This window comes from Podarcis erhardii (assembly GCF_964252035.2).
Source record: "Podarcis erhardii genome assembly, chromosome: 17".
NCBI classification, from domain to species: domain Eukaryota; kingdom Metazoa; phylum Chordata; class Lepidosauria; order Squamata; family Lacertidae; genus Podarcis; species Podarcis erhardii.
Window position 1 is genome coordinate 2,744,927 of NC_138515.1, and position 22,127 is coordinate 2,767,053.

General features: G+C 46.4%; 1 protein-coding gene across 1 annotated transcript in view; it reads left to right on the top strand.

The window, feature by feature from the left end:
• Nucleotides 1-21,775, top strand: part of BGN (biglycan) — a 52,905-nt gene extending 31,130 nt beyond the window's left edge. The window contains exons 2-8 of the mRNA XM_081844551.1: nt 2,886-3,134; nt 8,042-8,154; nt 9,221-9,434; nt 10,565-10,675; nt 11,089-11,182; nt 16,320-16,458; nt 17,588-21,775. Coding sequence (XP_081700677.1) covers nt 2,894-3,134; nt 8,042-8,154; nt 9,221-9,434; nt 10,565-10,675; nt 11,089-11,182; nt 16,320-16,458; nt 17,588-17,785 — 1,110 coding nt within the window. The 5' untranslated portion in view covers nt 2,886-2,893 and the 3' untranslated portion in view covers nt 17,786-21,775. The remainder of the gene's footprint in view (nt 1-2,885; nt 3,135-8,041; nt 8,155-9,220; nt 9,435-10,564; nt 10,676-11,088; nt 11,183-16,319; nt 16,459-17,587) is intronic.
• The last annotated feature ends 352 nt before the right edge of the window (nt 21,776-22,127 follow it).

Genomic DNA, 22,127 nt, shown 5'->3' on the forward strand with positions numbered 1-22,127 from the left:
CTCTTAAAGCCGTGGCGAAGGTGAGCCTGGGCCCCGCCCCCTAGGCCAGGTGGAGGTAGCCTAAGGAGGGAGAGGCCTTACACTCCAAGCACTCACGATGCAGCAGCAGCAATGTCCCTGGCCTCAGTGAGGCCTCTTAAAGCCGTGGCGAAGGTGAGCCTGGGCCCCGCCCCCTAGGCCAGGTGGAGTTAGCCTAAGGAGGGAGAGGCCTTACCCTCCAAGCACTCACGATGCAGCAGCAGCAATGTCCCTGGCCTCAGTGAGGCCTCTTAAAGCCGTGGCGAAGGTGAGCCTGGGCCCCGCCCCCTAGGCCAGGTGGAGTTAGCCTAAGGAGGGAGAGGCCTTACCCTCCAAGCACTCACGATGCAGCAGCAGCAATGTCCCTGGCCTAAATGAGGCCTCTTAAAGCCGTGGCGAAGGTGAGCCTGGGCCCCGCCCCCTAGGCCAGGTGGAGGTAGCCTAAGGAGGGAGAGGCCTTACACTCCAAGCACTCACGATGCAGCAGCAGCAATGTCCCTGGCCTCAGTGAGGCCTCTTAAAGCCGTGGCGAAGGTGAGCCTGGGCCCCGCCCCCTAGGCCAGGTGGAGTTAGCCTAAGGAGGGAGAGGCCTTACACTCCAAGCACTCACGATGCAGCAGCAGCAATGTCCCTGGCCTAAATGAGGCCTCTTAAAGCCGTGGCGAAGGTGAGCCTGGGCCCCGCCCCCTAGGCCAGATGGAGTTAGCCTAAGGAGGGAGAGGCCTTACCCTCCAAGCACTCACGATGCAGCAGCAGCAATGTCCCTGGCCTCAGTGAGGCCTCTTAAAGCCGTGGCGAAGGTGAGCCTGGGCCCCGCCCCCTAGGCCAGATGGAGTTAGCCTGAGGAGGGAGAGGCCTTACACTCCAGGCACTCACGATGCAGCAGCTGCATCCTTCCTCCAAGCAGTTTGCAGGTTGATATGTGGTACTTTCTACATTTTTATCTTCACCACAACCTTGTAAAGTAGGTAAGGAAATGGCCAAATTTACGTAGATGTGATGTCAGAAGCCATATCTGTGCTGCTTCCATGTAAAACAGAGCAGCAGGTTGACTTACCGGTACATCCTATGTAAACAGGAGAGGAGCTGAACGCTCTTTTCTGGGCTCATCCACACCTGCCTTCTGGTCTGCACTTTCTAGGCAATTCAGGTTTTCCACAGCTCAGACCCAGAACTGGATCTGTGCCTGGAAACGCAGCACAAAAGAAAGTCTGGATAAGCCTGTTCTCTCTCATCTTTACATCCATACCGTCTGTTCCTTCTTGAGACATCCCCTGCCCCTCTCACTTCCAGTACCAGAGCAGGAAGTGCCTGTACAAAAGACCAAAAGGAGATAAGGGAGGCCAGGGCACAGCTCTTCACGCGTTAACATAGTTAATGGAGGACAATATTATTATAAGTTGGGGAGCCAAGGCTCCCCTAAAATATCTTGATTCAGTAAAGGGTAAGAATTTCAGCAAACCCCTAAATTCATGGGTCTAGTAGGGGTTGGATTTTAAGCCAGTTTTCCTGTGTCCTGGGAACTGCCTGACAGAAGAACCATGACCGGAATGGCCAAGAGATTAACCCATTAAGAAAGCCATTAACAGAGACTCTCTGGGCCAGACAGAAAATGGGGAAAGCCCAGTCTGAGGTGCCAGAGTTTCAGGAGGGAGGGGCAGAATTGCAGTGGGCAATGAGGTAAGTGAACAGCAGGTGCCAGATAATGCCACTGATTATGAACACTAAGACGCTCCGTGATTCTAAAGGCCTTGTGGATCTCACATCTTCGGTCCCTCACAGCACAATCTGACTTCTGTCATTCTTTTTTTTTAATAATAGATTTTATTAAAGTTTTGAAGGTTACAGAAAGAAAAGTAGAAAAAGTTTAACAAACAAAGCACAAAAAAAGAAAAACACAAATCCAACTTTTACATAACTTTCTTTCCTTTGCTTATTTCCTTGACCTCCTCACACCTCCCTTTTTTGTATTCTAGTTCAATTAGATATTTCAGCAAATCCTTTCCATCTTTGTTTTTATCCTAAAAAATTATCTTGATATACTATAATTTTACATTCTCCTCTTTCACTAATTACCAATCCATTTTTACTTAATCCTTTATAACATTTCTGCTAAAACCACATAGCTTCATTCCAACATTCTTCCAACATTCCTTAATTTTACAATGTTTCTGTAGATAAACTTTAAATTTTTTCCAATCTTCTTCCACCAACTCTTCTCCCTGGTCTCGGATTCTGCCAGTCATTTCCGCCAGTTCCATGTAGTCCATCACCTTCATCTGCCATTCTTCCCGGGTGGGTAAATCTTGTGTCTTCCAATACTTTGCAATAAGTATTCTTGCTGCTGTTGTGGCATACATAAAGAAAGTTCTATCCTTCTTTAACACCAATTGGCCAACCATGCCCAGGAGAAAGGTTTCTTCTGGTTTCTTCAGAAAGGTATATTTAAATACCTTTTTCATTTCATTATAGATCATCTCCCAGAAAGTCTTAATCCTTGGGCATGCCCACCAAAGGTGAAAGAATGTACCTTCAGTCTCTTTGCATTTCCAACATTTATTTTCTGGCAAATGATAAATTTTTGCAAGCTCGACTGGTGTCATGTACCACCTATAGATCATTTTCATTATATTCTCTCTTAAGGCATTACATGCCGTAAACTTCATACCTGTGGTCCATAACTGTTCCCAGTCAGCCATCATAATATTATGTCCAACATCTTGTGCCCATTTAATCATAACCGATTTTACCGTTTCATCCTGAGTGCCCCATTTCAACAGCAAGTTATACATTCTTGACAAGTTCTTAGTTTTGGGATCTAACTGACTTCTGTCATTCTTTCTCCCTCTCATATTCTCGCCTAGCAGCTCCCACTATGGAACACCTTCTTCTGCTGATGCCCCTCTTGGGTCTGGTGAGCAGTGACTTGCCGTTTGTGCAGAGAGGCTTCTGGGACTTTTCCATGGATGACCCTAATGTCCAAGAAGAGGAAGAGGCGTCTGGCATCTTCCCTACGTCAGGAGGAGCCGAAACTGAGGACATCGTGCCCTTCTACCCGGGCCTCTGCCCCTTTGGCTGCCACTGCCATCTCAGGGTGGTGCAGTGCTCTGACCTGGGTGAGTAGGAGCATGGGAGCAAAACAGCAGCCGAGGATTCTGGGGGCCTCAGTTCTGTTGCAAACAGGGAGTCGGTGGTGTGCCACTGGGTGAGGTAGGCAGAGCTAACAAAAGGGCTCAACATATTACTCTGAAAACTATTGTTGGGGAATTTGAAGTGCATGGAGCCTGCTATCATGGTCCAAGTTTCCGTCACACACTCGGGGCCCAACTGCTGCTTATACACAAGGAAAGGGGAGCCTCCAAATCCCACTGGACTCCAACTTCCATCGGCCCCAGCTAGCATGGTCAGGGATGATGGGTGTTGTGGTCAAACTGTATTTTATTTTACTTATTCCTTGCATTTAATAGCCCACCTTTTCCTCCAATGAGCTGAAGGTGGCACGCATGGTTCTCTGGCTCCTCATTTGATCCCCACAATAACCCTAAGAGGCAGGTTAGGCTGCGAAGCGTGACTGGTCCAAGGTCACCCGGTGAGCTTCATGGCTGAGTTTTAACTCTGGTCTCCCAGATCTTATTCCAACATACTAACCACTACACCATACTGAAGGACCGCAGGTTTTTTGCCTGCCCCCACCTTGCAGTCTTCAGTTCCACCCTCTTAGGCAGGGGTCAGCAAACTTTTTCAGACGTGGGCCGGTCCACCGTCCCTCAGACCATGTGGTGGGCCAGACTATATTTGGGGGGGGGGGTGAACGAATTCCTATGCCCCACAAATAACCCAGAGATACATTTTAAATAAAAAGACACATTCTACTCATGTAAAAACACACTGATTCCTGGACAGTCCGTGGGCCGGACTGAGAAGGCAATTGGGCCGGATCCGACCCCCGGGCCTTAGGTTGCCTACCCCTGCTCTTAGGCTACTCTATATTTTGCAATACATGCCTGGTCTTAATGGTGCTCTATCACCCTCTGTTGGTAGTTATGCAAAATAGCAATTAGGAGGCCAACTAAGAGTAAAATGCAAGGTCTTACATAAAAAAGACATATAAAATAAAGGTAACTGATCGACAATTGTAAAAGAAAGAAAGAAAAGAAAAAAGGAACTGAGTATTCGCTGACATTGTTTGGAAGCTGTGCATTGATGGCCCCATTTATCAGGAGTGATTATGGTTAGGGACTTGAGGGTTCTTCTCAAACTTGTGTGTCAGAATATGACACTATTATTTGCTTGAGAGAGACCTACCCTTGGTTTTGGTCCAAATTATTTCTAGCAACCCATATTGGTGCAAACCTGGAGAGCACCAAGAAGGGGTGTGTGTGTGTGTGTGTGTGTGTGAGAGAGAGAGAGAGAGAGAGAGAGAGAGAGAGAGAGAGAGAGAGACTCTCCATGTGCGTTTTAACAGGAAGGAGGTAAAGGTAAAGGTAAAAGGAAAAGGACCCCTGGACGGTTAAGTCCAGTCAAAGGCAACTCTGGGGTTGCAGCACTCATCTCGCTTCAGGCCGAGGGAGCGGGCGTTTGCCTGCAGACAGCTTTCCGGATCATGTGGCCAGCATGACTAAACCGCTTCTGGCGCAACAGAACACCGTGACGGAAGCCAGAGTGCATGGAAATGCCATTTACCTTCCCGCTGCAGCCATATCTATTTATCTACTTGCACTGGCGTGCTTTTGAACTGCTAGAAGTGACAGGAAGAAGGATACAAGTTAGAGCAGCATTCCCAGTCCATGCCTAACAAACTCATGTTTAACCCAGAAGTGGTTCTAGGTATTGTTTGGTTTCCAGGCAGGACATGATGGGTGGCCACAGCATCCTCACCCTGCACAGCCTTCTGGAACCCCCACATATCTCAAAGGACTAGTGGCTCTGATAGCTTAGCAGATTCTGGGCATGGTTCTGCAGGCCTGGAGATCACCCCACACTCTCAAATCTGCCACTGAATCAAAATATGAGGAAGTTTCTCCCACCTTCTATACACATACAATGGGTCTTTTGTCAACCTCCCATCCCACACTCCATAGATGTTGTACAGACCTGTACAGGTGTTTTGCATGGCAGGTGAAAGAGAGGAAGACCAAATGCCCAGGAGAAACTGGCTCCCTCGTCTCTCAGTTCAGCAGTGCTTTTAAAAGCATGCCTTCTGAGTAGGAAGAGCTGGGAGCGAAACAATACAAACTTAAAGCTTTTGCAGATGACCTAGTTTTGACCCTGCAGGAGCCAGAATCTAGTACGAAAAGAGTATTACAATTGATTCAGGACTTTGGTCGGGTGGCGGGATTTAAATTAAACAAACAGAAAACCAAGGTGTTGGGAAAAAATTTGACAGATACACAGTCAGAACGGTTTCAGAGAGAAACAGAACTAACTGTTGTTAAAAAAGTAAAGTTCCTAGGGGTAAACATAACAGCAAAAAATCTGAGTCTATTTAAGGATAATTATGAAAAATGTTGGTCTGAAATTAAGAGAGACTTGGACAGTTGGACAAAACTGAAGCTTTCTTTGTTAGGCCGAATTGCTGCTATTAAGATGAATGTATTGCCAAAAATGTTGTTTTTGTTTCAAACACTACAGATTGTGGACAAGACGGAGTGCTTCCGGAAGTGGCAGAAAGATATATCTAAATTTGTCTGGCAGGGCAAAAAGCCCAGAATTAAGTTTAAGATATTAACAGACGCGAAAGAAAGAGGGGGCTTTGCCCTGCCAGACTTAAAGTTGTACTATGAAGCCGCAGCTTTCTGCTGGCTAAAAGACTGGCTACTTCTCGAAGACACTGACGTACTGGACCTGGAAGGTTTTAACAATGCTTTTGGTTGGCATGCATACTTATGGTATGACAAGGTTAAGATCAATAAGGCCTTTAAGAACCATATTGTCAGGAAAGCAGTGTTTAATGTCTGGACAAAATACAAAGACTTATTGGAAAATAAAACTCCAAGGTGGCTTTCACCTCTGGAAGCTAAGGCCCAAAAAAGACCCAATATGGAGGCCAAATGGCCAAAATATTGGGAAATATTAGAAAAAGATGGAGACAATTGGAAATTGCAGAGTTTGGAGAAAATGAAGGACAAAGTGCGAGACTGGTTACATTATGCTCAGATTAAAGAAGTTTTTAAAAATGACAAAAAGTTAGGGTTCCAGGTGGAGAAATCGAAGTTAGAAACAGAATTGTTAGAACCAAAGACTAAGGTACTATCTAGAATGTATAACTTGCTGTTAAAATGGAACACACAAGACGAAATGGTTAAATCGGCTATGATAAAGTGGGCACAGGACATTGGGCATAACATTATGTTTGAGGACTGGGAAAGGTTATGGACCACTGGGCTGAACTTCACTGCATGTAATGCTCTGAAGGAAAATGTAATGAAAATGATATATAGATGGTACATGACCCCAGTTAAACTTGCCAAAATATACCATTCGTCTGATAATAAATGTTGGAAATGTAAAGAAAATGAAGGAACATTCTTTCACCTCTGGTGGACATGCCCTAAGGTGAAGGCCTTCTGGGAAATGATATATAATGAGCTGAAAAAGGTATTTAAGTATACCTTCACCAAGAAACCAGAGGCCTTCCTTTTGGGTATTGTAGGCCAGAAGGTGCTAAAGAAGGACCGAACATTTTTTATGTATGCAACAACGGCAGCAAGGATACTCATCGCAAAAAACTGGAAAACTCAAGATCTACCCACACTGGAAGAGTGGCAGATGCAGCTGATGGACTATATGCAACTGGCCAAGATGACTGGCAGAATCCGAGACCTGGGAGAAGAGAGGATTGAGGAAGACTGGAAAAAATTTAAGATGTATTTACAAAAACATTGTAATTTGGTTGAATGTTAAGAAGGATGCTAGATTATAAAAAATTGGCCACCACTAAATTAGATTTTGAATTTGATGATAAGTGAGATTAAAGAAAACATAAATTTTATGGAGAATTGCTAGATTATACTTAAATGAGTGGATATAAGATCGTAAACAAGTTGATAATTTGCTTGGAAAAACCTTTTAACGATGTAAATGGGAGCGGGAGACGTGAGGGAGTCCAAAGAAGTGATGAAACTACGTTGTGATAGAAGTAAGATTGTTTATTATTGGTGCATTTGTATTCAAAAATATTTATTAAATATTTATTTAAAAAAAAAAAAAGGAAGAGCTGGCAGCCAGGGGACGTTGCATTTTTACTTCAAGGGAGGGCCTGGCTAGATGAGAGGCAGCACGTGCGTCCAGACTAGTCGGTTCCCCTCCTGCAGTGGCAACACATCTTAGAATCCTGTTTGCTGCAAAGATGGCATTGCTCTTGCTTTTTGCAGGCCCTTAAATTGGTCATTATGGGATGCCGGTGGCGTTGTGGTCTAAACCACTGAGCCTTGGGCTTGCCGATCAAAAGGTCAGAGGTTTGAATCCCTGCAACGGGGTGAGCTCCCATTGCTTGGTCCCAGCTTCTGCCAACCTAGCAGTTTGAAAGCACACAAAAAAAGTGCAAGTGAATAAATAGGTAACACTCCGTCGGGAAGGTAAATGGCATTTCTGTGTGCTGCTCTGGTGTTGGTGTTCCATTGTGCCAGAAGCGGCTTAGTCATGCTGGCCACATGACCCAGAGAAACTGTCTGCAGAGCGGACAAACACTGGCTCCCTCAGCCTGTAAAGCGAGATGAGCACTGCAACCCCAGAGTCGTCTGCGACTGGACTTAACTGTCAGGGGTCCCTTCACATTTATCTTTAAATTGGTCATTAATTTATCTCTGCAGTGCAAGAGTTTCACCCCCCAGAATCCTCTGCAACAGTGCAAAGAATTCTGGGACATGCCTGTTTGATTTGCACCATTCTATATCCCTTTGGGCAGTAAATTATCTTGGGCCAGTCCTGGCTCTGTCCTTCTGGGCTGCTTAGCAACTGCCACAATGATTTAACCTGCCCTATTAACTTTTCCTAACCATCCTTCTTCACCTGCTTCATCCAGGTCTCAAGGAAGTGCCAAAGGAGATCTCACGAGATACAAAATTGCTGGATCTGCAGAACAACCACATTACTGAACTACGCAAAGATGACTTTAAGGGGCTGCATCACTTGTATGTAAGTATGGTAAAAGCTTCCTCTCCTCAACCTATTACCTCTGTCTTTATTGTGAAGGAGGCTTGTGCAAAGGCTTTGAGCCCCGTCTGTCTGCTCTGCCTGTGGAGAGATCGCCACAACTCTCACTGCGCTCCCTTAAAGCACATTTTTCAAAAGACAGCATTGATCTCCATCTCCTCCTCCTCACCTTATCTGTGCACTACCCTCTGCTGGTAGAATTAGGGTGTGCACCTGCATTTTTTCACCCTTGTCAACACAGGGCTTAGCCACACTTATCTTTCCTCCACTCTTTCCAAGCATGGCTTGCGCTTTAAAGCCCCATGTCCAAACACCCTTTTTTTGCTTTTCCTCCAGAGCTTTCCTCACAAAAACCTGCTCTTTAAAGCTGAATCAGAGCTAACAGCAATTCCAGTTTTAAATTCAGCTTTAAAGAAGTAGGTTTTTGCAAGGAAAGCTCTGGAGGAAATAAAAGGGCACTTGGACACGAAGCTTTAAAGTGTGGATCTGTGCCTGGGAAAAGCAGAGGAAAGGTAAGTGTGGATAAGCGCTGATGGGGAAATGCACTAGAAAGTGTGGGGCAACACTTGCTTCAATGCAACATAATCTAACTTCCCCACAAATAAATCAGGATGAATGCTCAACAAACAGGTCAGTGCCTCGTCAATCCTCCTGCATTTATCCCTCATTGTGAGAATCGAAGTCAGGATCTCCCCACATAAGCACCCACTCTTAAGGATATAAATAGCTGCCTTGCACTGAGCAAGTCCCCTGGGTCAGTAGTACTGTTTATTTTGACTGGAAGCCGTTCTCCAAGGTCTCAGGCAAGGACCATTTCCCAAGATTCTTGAAGGTGAAATCCAAGGGATTGAGACGGGAACCTCTGATATGCAAGCCTGGGTTTCCCTTCCCTTTCTGGACTGAAATGGTGGAAGGTTTCTTCCTTTCTCACTGCCCCATTCCTGGCCACTGGCAAAGTTACCTGGAGGATGGATTCCATTCCCTGTTCTATGCCCATCCACCCCCCCACGTACCCTGTCCCTCACGCAGTTTCTTTCTGTGGATGCAGGCCTTGGTCCTGGTGAACAATAAGATCTCCAAGATCCACCCAAAGGCCTTTAGCCCGCTGCACAAGCTGCAGAAACTCTACATCTCCAAGAACAACCTGGTGGAGATCCCTCCTAACCTGCCCAGCTCCTTGGTTGAACTCCGCATCCATGATAACAAGATCAAGAAGGTCTCCAAGGATGTCTTCAATGGGCTCAACAACATGAACTGCATTGGTGAGACATGGGTGCCGTTCCTCCCTAGACATGCTTTGTGAGCTGTCCCATTCCATGAGTTTTCTGAGAAACTTAGGAAACTGGTCAGAATAAGCACTGCTAGGGATGGAAGGACCTGACTCCATCAGGCTCTTGTTCTTTCCCCAATCTTAAATTCAACCCTCCATGTTTCTGCAGCAATTTGCAGTTTCATTTTATTTTATCCTCATCAAAATTTGCCAGCATTTTAGTGCAAATTTCTCTTGATAAACACATTTTGTATGCAGTTTTTACTAATGTACACATTTTTGCAAGCCATTTCTGCTAACAGAATGCATTTTTATGTTATTTTCATCAATATATTCATTTTTACACACACTTTCCCCTGATATGTGCATTTTTGTAAACACTGGTTGGTTGGTTGGTTGGTTGGTTGGTTGGTTAGACAACTACATTGCAAAATTCAGATAAGTGCAAATTTTGAAGGTTGGCTGGGTTTAGGTTCTCATACTGTTTTGGAAAGTGTGGATTGGATAGATGTGCCTTTAAATGTGATCTGAAATGGATTTCTCCCCCACCCCTAGTTACAGCTTATGGTTTGTATAGAGGAGTGAGGCATATGACGAGACCAGGTTAATTGATTTCTATCTTAAATCAAGCCATGGCTTAGCCCAAGCAGCGTAGCACCAGCAAGTCGGCGGGGGGGGGGGGGGAGAGCCCCATGGCCATGATCTTCCCTCTGAGAGTCCTCACATTCACTAGTTCTCACTAAGTCACAGTTTTGGCTTTTGCATTACCTGCAAACCAGGTTGATATCAGTTTATTTTCTATAGATGCATTTGTGTTCAAAGCAGTTTATAGAAAATAATGTGTTTGCATTCAATAGTACAGTAACCATATTAAATAAAAAATATATTATAACTAAAATACAAGACTAAGAATCCAAGAATTCCTTTTAAATATATCAGAGAAAATTATGTGAGAATAAAGCTTATCAGCAGGTTGCTTAACAATACTGCTTTGCATCTGGCCACCCTAGAGAGAGAAATGGACATAAAACAATTAAAAAGATGCCAAATGTTGGCATTAAATGTGGGTCTGATAAGAATGGGATGCTTTTGTTCTAGCTGACATGTTTTCTCTCCTCACAGAGATGGGAGGGAACCCCCTGGAGAACAGCGGTTTTGAACCTGGTGCCTTTGATGGTCTGAAGCTGAACTACTTGAGGATCTCAGAAGCAAAGCTCACGGGGGTACCTAAAGGTAATGTGCATGACTTCTTTCTCATAGCTTATAGCAATGCCTAGCCACAGCTTTACTTGGCTATTATTAATGTAATTTTCTGGTAGCCAAATGCTCTGTAAGACCAATGCATGCTCCTGGCTTTAGGACATGATTTCATTAAAAAAAATTGATTTGTGTTGCTGGCAGTGCTTTTTAACTAAAAAAAATGTTTAGGGGTACTCTCATTTTCCTGCTCTCATTGAAATACTGCCCCTCTATGAGAGGGCAGTACTTAGATTCACAAAATGTTTAGGGGTATGCAGACCCCGTGTCCCCCCAGAAAAAAGCACTGGTTGCGGGGATGGGCAAGTGGTACAGAAATGTAATCCTATCCATCTTTCCATACAATACATAGATGTATAAAAATAATCTCTCTCCGCCTCCACAACCAGATCTTCCTGAAACCCTAAATGAGCTACATCTGGACCACAACAAGATCCAGGCAATTGAATTAGAGGATCTGATCCGGTACTCCAAAGTCTACAGGTAGTGTGAGCTGGGCTCCTCCAGGTGGCTTGCTTATTATTATTTATTTTATCATTTATTAAATTTATATACCACCCTCCACCCAAGAATCACAGGACAGTTTACAGCACAGTAGCTCCGCAACTTATGCAAGAGTTGCCTTCCTGGAATCATGCCTAAAGCCAAAACCACGTATAGTCAAAACAGATTGGGTTCAGTGGTGGGTGGGATTGCCAAAGTAATTTTTCTTGGAACTCCACCCCAATTTTTTTATTTTTTTTTATGGAGGCTTACATGGAGTCTGTTTTACATGGGAAGTAAGGGACATGAGTACATCTGTACCTGTGCACCTTCCTCCCTGCCACAACTGCATTCCCCTCAGTCTGCTAAACAGCTATTTGGAGGTTGGAAAGAAACACAATGGCCAGCACCAACCAGCAACTGCATCCCGCCACTCAGCTGTCTCCTCACAGCCTTTCCAGTCCTGCCCAGATGATTTGCTCTGGGAATAGCAGAAGTGTGTGCTGACCAGGTTGCTCCTCCGCAGTCCCATCACACAACTCCCCTTCCCCAGCTGACTGGCACTAGGAACAGGTGAGGAGGGCACAGACATGCCTGCTGCCCAGTTGTTCCCAGCACCAACCAGCTGGGGAGGCACAATGGGTTCCCAATGCACCAGAAGAGCGAGTGGGACCTGGAAGGCTGTGTGAGTTTGCAGGTGTGGCAGAGAGCAGGTGGAAGATGCACAGACAAAAACATACCGTGTGTATGTTTTTGTCTGTGCATGGGAGAGGGAAAGGAGGTACTTGTGTGTGTTTGTGCACACACACATATGTATCCCTCAAATTGTTGCCACGTGCAGCCCTTGGGGCCAAAAAGATTGCCCACCCCATTCTAATATTAATAATATTAATATTAATATTAATATTAATATTAATAATATACTTATTATTTATATCCCGCCCATCTGGCTGGGCTTCCCCAGCCACTCTGGGCAGCTTCCAACAAAATATTAAAATACAGTAATGCATCAAAGATTAAAAGCTTCCCTAAACAGGGCTGCCTTCACATGTCTTCTAAAAGTCTGGTGGTTGTTCTTCTCTTTGACATCTGGTGGGAGGGTGTTCCACAAGGCGGGTGCCACCACTGAGAAGGCCCCCTGCCTGGTTCCCTGTAACTTGGCTTCCCACCGTGGGGGAACCTCCAGAAGGCCCTCAGAGCTGGACCTCAGTGTCTGGGTGGAATGAAGGGGGTGGAGACACTCCTTCAGGTATAGTGGACCGATAAACATTCCTAAAATTGTTATGATGGGTCCAACGGTCATGAAGGCGGTTTCTGCACATGCTATAGAGGGAAGTGTGGGGCAGATGGGGCTCGTCCACCTGAGAAGGTCGCCCATATAGGAGAAGGAAAACTCTGGTCCTGAACCTCTTCTGCCTTCTTTGGGAGAAGAAACGGCTATAGGAGTAAACCCTACACAAATCTGGCGTGGAATTCCTAAGATGGTTGGATGGCGCCATGTACGCCTCCTCCTTCTGGCAACTCCTGCAGCCAAGCTGGGGCCAAACATATCACTCTGCTTTCCTTTGGGCCAAGAGTGTGGCCTTGTCATCTGGGTAGCCCAGGACCTCCATACACACTGCCCAGGCTTGTCCCCCAGGGAAGTCACTTTGGTGCTGCTAATCCAGCAGTTTGGCTTTACCCCTGGAGGTGCACTCCATTGTCTCTCAAGACAGATAGACGCCAACAACAATATATTGTCTTGGAGCTAAGTTTGCACTGTGAGAGGCAGCAGGCATGGATAAAGATCTGTGGCATCTATATGCAGTACAAACACAGGGAAATATTCATAGTGAAGTTTAACATTTACAAAATGTATTTTGCCCCTTGCCATTCATACTAGAGGGAGCTAATTGTTCATATAATGTACTCAGCAAGGGAAGGTGGGCCAAAGGTTGGGAGGGCAGCAGCCCAGAAGGCCAAAGGCAAGGAGGCTTCTTCTAGAGGTGGACAATTGGAAGCAGCTGTTACCTGCTGTCCTGCTTTAAGTCAGAGGTGAAATAGCAACTCTGCTTCTAGACTTCTAGCACAACATAGCCTCCTTTCCTTAGCCCCAAGTGTTGGATGGGGGCAAGTGTAAATGGGGGGAGGCTTGTTGTTAAATATTCCCTCCCCCTTCACTGCACTCCCAGTCCAGAGTGCTCCCTTCCCCGCTGAATTTTGGGGAGAGGGTGGTGAAAATAAAGGCAACTCTATTCGGAAAGGTGATAGAATGATTCCTAGAGAGAATAAACAGACTCTAGAGAAATAAAGTTAGAGCAACCTAGGAAATGGAGTCACCAGCTTTTTTGAGCCCCCAGGCACATTTGCAAACTGGCAAAATCACATGCACCCACCAGAGCCCTAGCTACAGGGGGGCTAGACAGTTTGGGGTTTTTTTGCCCCGGGTGAAGCCTCCAGAGGGGCACTCCAGCCTGTGTGTGTGTTAGTGCATGTACGCAAATGTGCATGGAGGTATGCGCCAAACTGGGTATTTGAGCCGGGTGTGGGCACCTGTGTCCCTGCAAGCACCATGTTTATGATTCCCTGGCTAGAACAACATGCACAGACCATTAAGAGCCAGAATAGCTGCATAATATAAGCCATCTGCACCTGCGGAAATTTCACAACTATTGTGTTAAGTTTCCAAAGCTTTCTTTGTAAAAAATGTGGTGGGTGGGTGGCAGGGAATGCAGGGAGGACAGAAATCAACGAGGGAAAACATCTGAGGCAAATATTTTGTTCATGACATCATGCAGATAGATGACTTTCCCAACTCATTTAGCTTTCAGATATGTAATATTTCCTCCAAAAGATAGAATAGGAACAAAATTGGAGCCCTATTCATGAATTCAAAAACAGAGTAGGAGGTCTTCAACAGGGGAGGGGGAGCAGAAAATTTCAGGATGGAGTGAGCACACCTCACAGGCAAGTAGACAGGGTTCGCCTCTTTCCCAGTGTAAACCCTTGCCCGTTTTTAAAAATATATATAAACAGGGCAGGTACAGTTCTTTATAAGGAATAAACACAAGAAAATAGAGGCAGCTGGAGCTTTTTGTAAATCAGGTTTGAAGCTGGTATGGGTTTGTAGCATTGACTTGCACTCAGAACCATCAACTCCTAAATAGTCCTCCCCTTTCAAGTCTCAGCCAGTAGAGGGAGAAAGAGCCATACTTATTAGTCCTGATTCTTAGGCCACTTTTCAGTGTGATGCTCCTTATACATGCACCTTCCTTCTTTTGGTTGGTTGGTGGCTTATTAAGCACATTTCTATCCTGCTTTTCTACTGCCATTCTGAAAGTGGCTCTCACACAACAGATGCTCCACGAACCACACTGTTTACCCCAAAGCCACCAGACCCTCTAGACGAGGCACTTGCACCTGAGGCTGTTTCCCATAGGACACTCTCTGTCAGAGGACTCTGTGGAGGAAGAGGGCGCAGGCCAGAGCAGGAAGAGAGACTGTTCTCGCCCTGACCTAGTTATAGTCACTTTCCTCCTGATCACCACACCTGGAGACCTGCTGCCACAGCAGGTGTAGGAACAGGGTAATTGGCAGGAGGGATCAGGCAGGAGGATCTGCAGAGGTCCCATGACAGCTTTATCTCCATCTTCCACACTTAAAGGAATGCTGCCAGGGGCAAACTCTGTCTCTGACCGGAATGTTGAGCCTTGAATTTGCTGGCCTAAACCATAAATGCAAACAAACCAGGGTGAATGCTCAATAAACAAGATGGCTTGCTTTGGTCTGATCCCTCTCTACGTCATCCTCTCCTGTTTTATAGTTAGGTGGACACTGGCTCAGGGATGCGGGTGGCGCTGTGGGTAAAAGCCTCAGCACCTAGGACTTGCCGATCGAAAGATCAGCGGTTCGAATCCCCGCGGCGGGGTGCGCTCCCGTCGCTCGGTCCCAGCGCCTGCCAACCTAGCAGTTCGAAAGCACCCCCAGGTGCAAGTAGATAAATAGAGACCACTTACTAGCGGGAAGGTAAACGGCATTCCGTGTGCTGTGCTGGCTCGCCAGATGCAGCTTGTCACGCTAGCCACGTGACCCGGAAGTGTCTGCGGACAGCGCTGGCTCCCGGCCTCTAGAGTGAGATGAGCGCACAACCCTAGAGTCTGGCAAGACTGGCCCGTATGGGCAGGGGTACCTTTACCTTTACCTGGACACTGGCTGACCGCTGCATGTAGCTGTAATGGTTTGTAATGGCAACTGTTTAAGCCCCCATTTTATATCAGCAACACATTTCTCTACACACCTGAAATGTGAAGCTTCCAGCAATCCGAGAAAGAACTGGAGGAAGGGCATTAAGGAAGCAGAAAAGAGGCAGAGCGACAGGCAGCCATCTTCCAAATCCAGACTTGGCAATGGGGGCTTCCCAACCCCAGGCCCCTCCTGGCCAAACGGAAGATACTGTTCAGCTGATTAGGCAAGGAAAGAAGGCCTGGCTAAGCTTGAGGTTTCATGCTGCCTCTCTGCCAACCACAGGGACCCAATGTTGCACAGCCATACGCTTTGGGGCTTGAATGAGACTCTGCTGGGTCCCACCTTCTGAGTCACAGATGCACGGGGCTTTGGGCTAGAGCAGCCAGTTATGCATCACCAAAAAAGGAGGGCAGAAAGGATATCAATTTGCCTACAATGTGCATATGGTAATTTATAGGTGTAGATGCAAAACTAGAAATAATTATTAAACAGAAAAACAGTACATCTCACCGTATTGGGAATGACAAGAGGTGTACTGTACGCCTAGTTGGTCTGCTGACCAGGTGCTGCTAACTGTTGATAGAAACCCCTAGCCCCCCCCCCCCCCGTTTATGGTTCCTTATTATTTTAAACAGACTGAGGTTAGCCCTCGAAACAGAGGATCCTTTCAAATAAAGGACTGTCCTCTGGCAACCCTACAGAACAGAGGACCACCCTGTGTAAAGGAGGGCAGCTAGCCATCCTAATTTTGGCTGTAGCCCTGAACACCCTCCTGTCTCCCCCATTACTCTTCAAGAGTCCAGCCCTTTTCCAAGAGACAGATTTTGATTCACTTGACTTTGGTGATATTTGGAAGCCGCTGTTGTTTTCCCTTTGTTTTCATTGTCACCTCCCCTTCCTTTCTTCCCGCTAGGCTGGGCCTGGGACACAACAACATCCGCATGATTGAGAACGGCAGTCTGGCTTTCCTGCCCAGCCTCCGTGAGCTGCACTTGGATAACAACAAGCTGTCACGAGTTCCTCCAGGACTGCCTGGCCTCAAGTTTCTGCAGGTACCAGAGGGGTCGGGGGTGGTTTGTGGCAGAGGTGAGCAAATGCAGGACTAGTTTCAGGAGTAGGCAAGTTTGGGCAGCTGGTAGGACCCTACATTCATGAAGGTATCCAGCAACTGAGAACCAGGACCATTAGTGTTGCAGATAGGTCATCTTGCAGCTTCCTCTTTAGGCTGGCATGTGTTTTGCTTGAGTTGTGAAACAAACAATTAACATTTTTCTTCTCCCCAACCATCATTTCATGCTTTGCAACCGCCTCTACATTCCTGATATATTAACAGTAGGGGTGAACTAGATCTGGCCAGATCCTTTTCTTCCCAACTGCCTGTGGGTCAAGTTTGATCAGTGGGTGAGGCCACCCTTCAGTTAAATCACTTGATTTCACAATGACATCGGGATAACTATTTCTGCCCGTGCAGACACAAAGTTGGCACAAAGTGTCTTGTACAGAGCTATGCAAGCCGCAGCACTGCGCATCAGCTGCGCATCAGGTAAGTGTTGGGACTTGCAAAGCACAAGGCTTTACAGGGACTGCAGACCAATCACCAATGCCTGCTCTGGGGCTCCCTTTGGCCCAACTGGATCTTTACCTGCCCCCCAACGGATGTTATATATGGTGTCAGGCAAGTGAGCGTGGCTTCGTCAAAACAGGCAAATGTGGAGGCCTGGTGGGTGTACATAGGCCTGAAGGCATGAGGTTTCCAAACAAATACAGTTTGCCAACCCTGATCATTATAATTTTTTAAAAACACCGTCTGAGCATGTGAAGTTTTGCATTTTAAAAACTCATTTAAATCACAGCACCGTCATTGCTAGGTAAATAAAATGGGGGTTTCTTTTGCTGTCCTGAAGTTAAACACATCCACTTCTTTAAAAAGAAAAGAAAATCAACAGTAGAGATTCCCAAGATGCTACAAAAATGTAGGCCAACAGCTCATTCAGCATCTTGTCTGCAGTCCTACGAAACCACAGCACACGCCTGAGCTTACCTTGAGGAGCCTTGCAGGATCTGAGTTGTCCCATCCAAGGAGAGCTCTTTCCCAGGTCTCAGCTGCCTCACAAGCCGACAAAAGCAAGCTCAGCGGATCTTCCACCTCTGGGTAACCAAGTCTCACTTCTCCCTCCACAGGTTGTGTACCTTCATTCCAACAACATCACTCACATTGGTGTGAACGACTTCTGTCCCGTAGGCTTTGGGGTAAAGCGGGCTTCGTACCACGGCATCAGCCTCTTTGCCAACCCTGTGCCCTACTGGGAGGTCCAACCAGCTACTTTCCGCTGCGCTACAAATCGCTTGGCTATCCAGTTCGGAAACTACAAGAAATAAAGAAGTTAGAGGAGGGCGATGGGGAGGGAGGGTGGGATGAAGGGACAGAGAAAGCCAATGGGAAAACTGGGGGTAGGGGTGGGGGGTGAGCAAGGGAATGTGGAAAAGCAAAGGCCATTCTGGGGAGGAGGGAGCCAGTGGGGAGGACCCAGGTGGGGTAATTAAGGAGACCTGGCAGAATACCAGCCAATGCCCAAGGAAGAGAAAGGGATGGGAAGGGAAGGGAAGAGTTGACATGTGGAGGGAAAGAGGTACAGATCTTACAATTTGACCAGCTTCAGACCTTCAGCCCATACAATAACGCTGCATTTTCAATGAATTTGTTGTGCTAGACAAACTTGGTTGTTCCTTTGAGAAGGATCACTACTGCTGCCCTGGGGTGGGGCAGGATGATGCAGAGGATTCTCCACCACCAGAAGTTGCCGTCGTTGGAGAAGGGCTGCGGCTTGGTTTTAGGGCCCATGCTCTGCATCCAGAAGATCCCAGGTTCAACCCCTGGCACTTCCATGTCGGTTTAGGCATGTCCCCTGTCTGAAATACTGGAGAGCCACTGCCAGTCGGTGCAGACAACACTGGCTAGATGCTTCAATAGTCTGGTTCGGTATATGGCAGTTTCCTGTGCTTCTTTCTATCAGACGCTCTTAAGGCAGATTCACAAATTACAGCTTTTTACGCTCAAGTCCATGAATCCATGGGGTCACATGTACTGGTAAACAAGGCAATGGCCACATCAGTGTGTTCCCCGCACACCATACATTGAGGTGAACCTTTCCCAATCCATTACAGCCATTCCTACATGACAGTGTGCATGTATCTCAACATGAAAGTGTAGGGCTGTATGTGCACAATAATGTAACATGGGAATGATGCCTGAATTTCATGCACAGATTTAGTCCCAAATGGCTGTGGGTGCTCTTGGCAAATATCTATGTGAGAATATCCACCACCACCCCCGCCCCTGTAAAGCAGTTGTACCATCCAGTTTCCAGAGGGGATGCCATTTTCCAGACTCCAACCTCTAGATCTGGGCAGCTGTGCACATTATAGGAAGTGCTGAAAACTGAGTGCCTATGTGAATTCTGCATATCTTTTACTGCATTTGCTCAAAATTCAAAAACAGCCTCTGTGTATTAAAAAAGAAAGAAGAGGGAAACACTGCTGATGTTACAAATGTTTACCAGTTTTATACCAGCTTAGTCACGGTGGTTTCCTCTGACACAATCCTGGAAAGTGAAGTTTGGTGAGCAAAACTGAAAATTCTCTGCTCCCTCCACCTATACATTTCCCAGGGTATTCTGGGGAAAGGAAATGACCATAAAATCAGTTTCAGGCTGTAGTGTAGCCATTTTAAATCTGAGTGGCAGCCCCCAGCAATTTGGCTTCCAAATCAGAGTGATCCAAGACACCCATTATTCTGCTCCCATTGAGATCTTTATTGTAGAAAAATATCTACAATAGGGGTCTTCTGGGTGCACATGGCACCTGAAAATGGCGGGTGTACAAGAATTTTAAGATCGGAACAAACCTTTTGCGGCCTTCTTGGCCCTATGCGGACATTCAAAGGATAACACGAGTGTGAACGCAGCCCTCCAACCCCGTGTGACCACAGAGCATCGTTTCAGCTCAAACCCACAGCTCCTCCTCCAGTCTAGCTCCTAACTGCCACATCTGGCCCCACGTTTGTGGTAGGGTTGGGCAGATGCTGGGAGCCAGCGGCTGAGCATCACCGCTCCCATTTTCACTCCCTTTTGCAATGAGGAAAGCCCAGCCAAGTGAGTGACAGCATGTGCTGCCTCCAACCTGGCCAGGCTCTGCATAGAGGGGGAGGCTGCCCTGGAGTCCCCTGTGGTGGGATAGGGCAGGAGCAGGGAAGCTTTTCAGCCCAGGGGCTGCCTTCCCATTCTGGGGGCCACGTGCCAGTGCCAGTTGGGGCCAGAGGCAAAAACCGGCCAAGCAACGAATGTAGACTAGACATGTCACATAAAAGGATGTCACATAGAGGAGGGAGAAAGGTTGTTTTCTGCTGCTCCAGAGAAGCGGACACGGAGCAATGGCTCCAAACTACAAGAAAAAAGATTCCACCTAAACATTAGGAAGAACTTCCTGACAGTAAGAGCTGTTCAACAGTGGAATTTGCTGCCAAGGAGTGTGGTGGAGTCTCCTTCTTTGGAGGTCTTTAAACAGAGGCTTGACAACCATATGTCAGGAGTGCTCTGATGGTGTTTCCTGCTTGGCAGGTCTCTTCCAACTCTATGATTCTATGTATGCTTTGCACAGTATGCTTTGCACAGAATGTTTCCTTTGCACAGTAGGCTAGACACCTCCTCCAACCACCTTCCAGGCAAACAAGAGCTGTTGCAGCCAGGGCACATTACAGCCAGACCAAGACGCTGCGGCCTGGGGAGGGTCCCAGGGGTCTGGGGCAGGGGGAAGGGAGGTGCTCCCTCAGTTCCCAACCCCTCCTCTGCCTTGCCTTTGCTTACCTGGGTGCCTGAGGGGCTCTCAAAGGCCAACTTCCCAGAGCCATTCCAAAATGCAGAAGCTGGCAGTGCTAATCGCCTTGAAGACCCAAACCCCAAGGACAGTGTCCAGGCTCCCTGAGGCTCAGAGGGTGGTGCCAGGTAGACGTGAGGTGGGTGTAGCCTGATAAGGTGGAGGTGAGGTCTAGCAGTGCTTGCTGGGGGCACAGAGGACAACAGTGCTTGCCTGTGCAGCCCTGGTGCCTCAGGAGGGAAGCCTGAAGGACAAGAGGGAAGGGGGTGGGGGACAGCCCACCTCCCTCTCTGAATGCTGTCCCAGAGACCCAGAGAAGGAAGCTGGAGACCCTGACATTTCAAGTCAACTCTCAGACAACAAGCAGAGCACAGATTTCAGGCCCAAGCACTAATCGCTGCCGGATGTGGCCTAGGCACACCTGGAGAGGATGCTGAAGTTGGTTAGGGACGACTGGAGATACAAATAAAACAAATGAATTTCCCCATCCAAGTTCTGCAGGGGGTGGGAGGAAATCAATGTGGGAGAACACATGACACCCCCTGGAGAAAAGGGTGTGTGGGCCAACAAAGCTTGTCTGAAGCCGTTTGTATTTTTAAATATATATAGAAGGAATGTTCTTAGAAGAGTAAGGCTAGATTTTAAGGCAAGATCCAGCAGCTCCAGAATAGAAGGGAAAGGGTGTGTGCACGTGCATATATATATATATATATATATATATATATATATATGCCCCACCAATGAAGGAACTTATGTCACAGTTACCTTTTTTGCATGGCTTCTTATATCTGTTTTTGACCCAGCAAAAGTGATGCCTGTGTATACAAAGAATGACAGTTGATTGGGGCTACAGGAGAATAATTTTGGAGATGAAAGCCCCAGTTTATGCTCACTTCCTTTAGTCCAGTATTGCATGGTGGAATTCTCTCTTTAATTAAAGGAACTCCAGTTTTGGTTCCACTTGCTCTCCCTGAGCACTGCAGTGCCTCTCCTATGCACAGCCACTTGGCAGCCATTTACACAGCACCTGGCAACCCCTGTGGCGTCTTCCCTAGTGCCTTAAAATTAACTTCGCACCACCACAATGCCTTTGATTGCATTTCCTAAACTGTCAGCTGGAGGATCTGTTGCTTTGCTTAGCCATTTGGTTAAAGTGAGGAGGGGGACGAAACTTGGAAGGTCGGGAAGGTGGTTGCTATTACAGATAACTTGCATTCCCACAGTGACCTACGTAGAAAATAAAAACCATTTTAATGGATAATGGTACCCATTTCCTTCAGAATCTTGAGGCTGGAACCTCTGGCCTTCTTGTGAATTTGACTTATAAGCCTTTGGCTCTCTATCTGGATGTAGGGAATGTCTTTGTAAGACTGTCTTTGCTCTCTTTTTAAAAACATCTCTTTGGGTTGTTGTTTTTTAAACGCTCTCTTAAACCATGTGCAATATTAACTTCTGTAAAGGTGACCAATAAAGTTAGTGATAATTGCTAACCTTTAATGGCTGTGGATCATTTTGTGGAGGTGAATAGAGTCTTTCCTATACTTGGAAACGTCTGTTCTGGACTGATTTGGGTACAGATCACCACCTTCTGAGGGAGTCCAATCCACTGTTAAACTATCAGAAAGTTCTTATTGATGTTTAATGTAACCTCCTATTATAGAAACCATTCAATATTTCTGTGATATCGTAACAGAAAACCTTTGACTTCACAATTATTGCTAAATGCAAATCTATTTTCTTCCATAAATGTACAAATTATTACTAAAATCTCAATATCAAATATTTAAATATTTAAGTGTTTTCTTATAAAAATGTGTATATGTGTATGTGTATTCATTTCCTTATTAGA